This window comes from Cariama cristata, unplaced genomic scaffold, assembly GCF_000690535.1.
Source record: "Cariama cristata isolate BGI_N322 unplaced genomic scaffold, ASM69053v1 scaffold5924, whole genome shotgun sequence".
Lineage (NCBI taxonomy): Eukaryota > Metazoa > Chordata > Aves > Cariamiformes > Cariamidae > Cariama > Cariama cristata.
This window is the reverse complement of record NW_009614545.1, coordinates 61,206-63,318: the sequence shown is the minus strand read 5'-3', so window position 1 is coordinate 63,318 and position 2,113 is coordinate 61,206. Positions and strand designations below refer to the sequence as shown.

At 52.4% G+C, this 2,113-nt stretch overlaps 1 protein-coding gene across 1 annotated transcript; it reads left to right on the top strand.

Moving 5' to 3' along the window:
• Nucleotides 1-63: 63 nt before the first annotated feature.
• TMEM41A (transmembrane protein 41A) lies at nucleotides 64-1,795 on the top strand (the record flags this gene model as incomplete). The annotated part of the gene is made up of 3 exons (XM_009699460.1): nucleotides 64-345; nucleotides 886-1,024; nucleotides 1,362-1,795. Coding segments are annotated over 3 exons (642 nt in total), but the record flags the coding sequence as incomplete, so codon positions are not given.
• Nucleotides 1,796-2,113: the final 318 nt, after the last annotated feature.

Sequence of the window (2,113 nt, the reverse complement as noted above, 5' to 3'; positions counted from 1 at the left end):
AGGCCCTTTGCCCCCAGCCCCGGAGCAGGCGCTGCCTTGCTGGGCGAGCGAAGGCTCTGCCAGGAGGAGACGGGTCTGCCCGACGCCCTCCGGAAGCCAGAGCGACCGAGGCTGAAGGCAGGAGGGGTGCGGGGACACCGGTTGTGTCCCCCCGGGCCCTCACTCGGGGTTGTGCCCTGGCAGAACGTCCTGGCCGGAGCCCTCTTTGGGCCGTGGACTGGGCTGGTGCTGTGCTCAGCCCTGACGTCTGTGGGAGCGACCTGCTGCTACCTGCTCTCTGGAGCCTTCGGAAAGCAGTTCGTCGTCCGCTACTTTCCTGATAAAGTGGCTCTGCTGCAAAGAAAGGTAAGAACAGGCTTGGTTCTGCAGGCAGCCAGAATGCCCCCTGGGTGAGGCTGCCTTTTGGGTTGACTTCATAAAAAAATGAACACGTGCAGGGGACACATCAGGTGGGTTAAGGCCCTCCTTTGACACAATCTAGGAGCAGACTGCTCGCTGGGGAGCGAGCCTCTTTGCAGAGGGGGTGCGTGGAAAATCCCAGATCCCAAGGAAAATCAGAAGTAAGATAATGGATTGATTGGGAAGCCCCTGTGCTCCAGAACTGCCTCCACCCATCCTGTGCTGTGTTGTACAGCTGGAGGCGGTTCTGCTGTTGACTTCCCGATCTCTCGTTCAGGTTAGATCTCATTTTCACCACTTCCATGGAAGGGGCCGGCTCACCATGAGGCTCCCACAAAGTTGCCGCTTTTCATCAGTTCTGAACTGATGTTATGTTGCAGCATGTTAGAAGAAAACTTAAATTCACTTTAGTATCATGGACATTCAGATGTTACTGCTGTAACTGCTCTGAAGTGCAGAAATAATTTGGAATGTTTCTCTTGGCAGGTAGAAGAGAACAGGAGCTGCTTATTTTTCTTCTTGTTGTTCCTGAGGCTGTTCCCTATGACACCAAACTGGTTTCTGAATCTCTCAGCTCCCATTTTAAACATCCCTGTGTCCCAGTTCTTCTTCTCCGTTCTCATCGGTAAGGCCCGGGGAGACTGAGGAGGCAGCATGACATTGCCTCTCTCCTCATCACAGAGCCCTGGGTAGTACGCTGAGCTGGGGAAGGCAGAGCAGCAGGGTTTTAGGTGCAACTCTGCACCATTTAACTGTTTGCCTTCATGCTGCCCTTATACTCGGAGGTCTGGGAGCATTTTGCAAATACGCGTGCATCACCAATGCAGTAAAGTTTAGAATCGCACACCGTTCTTTCCATTATGAACACAGGCCCCTGTGTCTGGCCTTGGGCAAGGGCATATTTGAGCCAATTTTACATGGGGGGGATACTAACAGGTTTTTTTCTGCTCTGATTCTTTCAGGTCTTACACCATATAATTTCATCTGTGTGCAGACAGGAGCCATTCTGTCACAAATCACCTCTTTGGATGCCATTTTCTCCTGGGACACGCTGCTCAAACTGCTTGCCATGGCTGTGGCAGCATTGATACCAGGGACCCTCATCAAGAAATACAGCAAGAAGCACTTGAAGCTGGATGAAGACAACCACGCTCAGTTACTGAATGGCAAAAAGAGCTTGTGATGGCTCAGGTGCCCCAGATGTTGGGGGGCTGCCTTGCAAAAGCTGCAGGTCTCTGTTCCTGTAGATTATATTCTGCATGCTCTGTGCCACTATGGACCAAGGCAACTGCAGTTTTTAATTGTTCTTCTCGTCTAAGAGGAGGTGTAAGGTTCTTATTTTTGATGAATGTTTAACTGTGCATGTGCACGGAGAGTGCTATACAGGGGCTTTGTGAACACTTCCGTTAATTTTGCCTGTTTCCTTAATATCAGCCTGAGTCTCCAGTGTACCTGAGGGTGTTGCCAGCCCACTGCAAATGTATTGGCAATGGGGGGGGCGGGGAAGAGGAGTATTAGCATGCTGTGAGGAAGGCAAACCAGAACCCCTTAGTCCCTCCCAGCTCTTGAACACAGGGGCCAAGCACTGCCCTCCCTGCAGTCTCCCTACCAGCCCGAGTCACAGGCTTCCTGCACTTCCCACTAAGTCCAGTTTGTGAGCCCAGCTAGTCTCGATGGTGTGGCTGACGTGGCAGCAGACAGCTGCTGCCCGCTC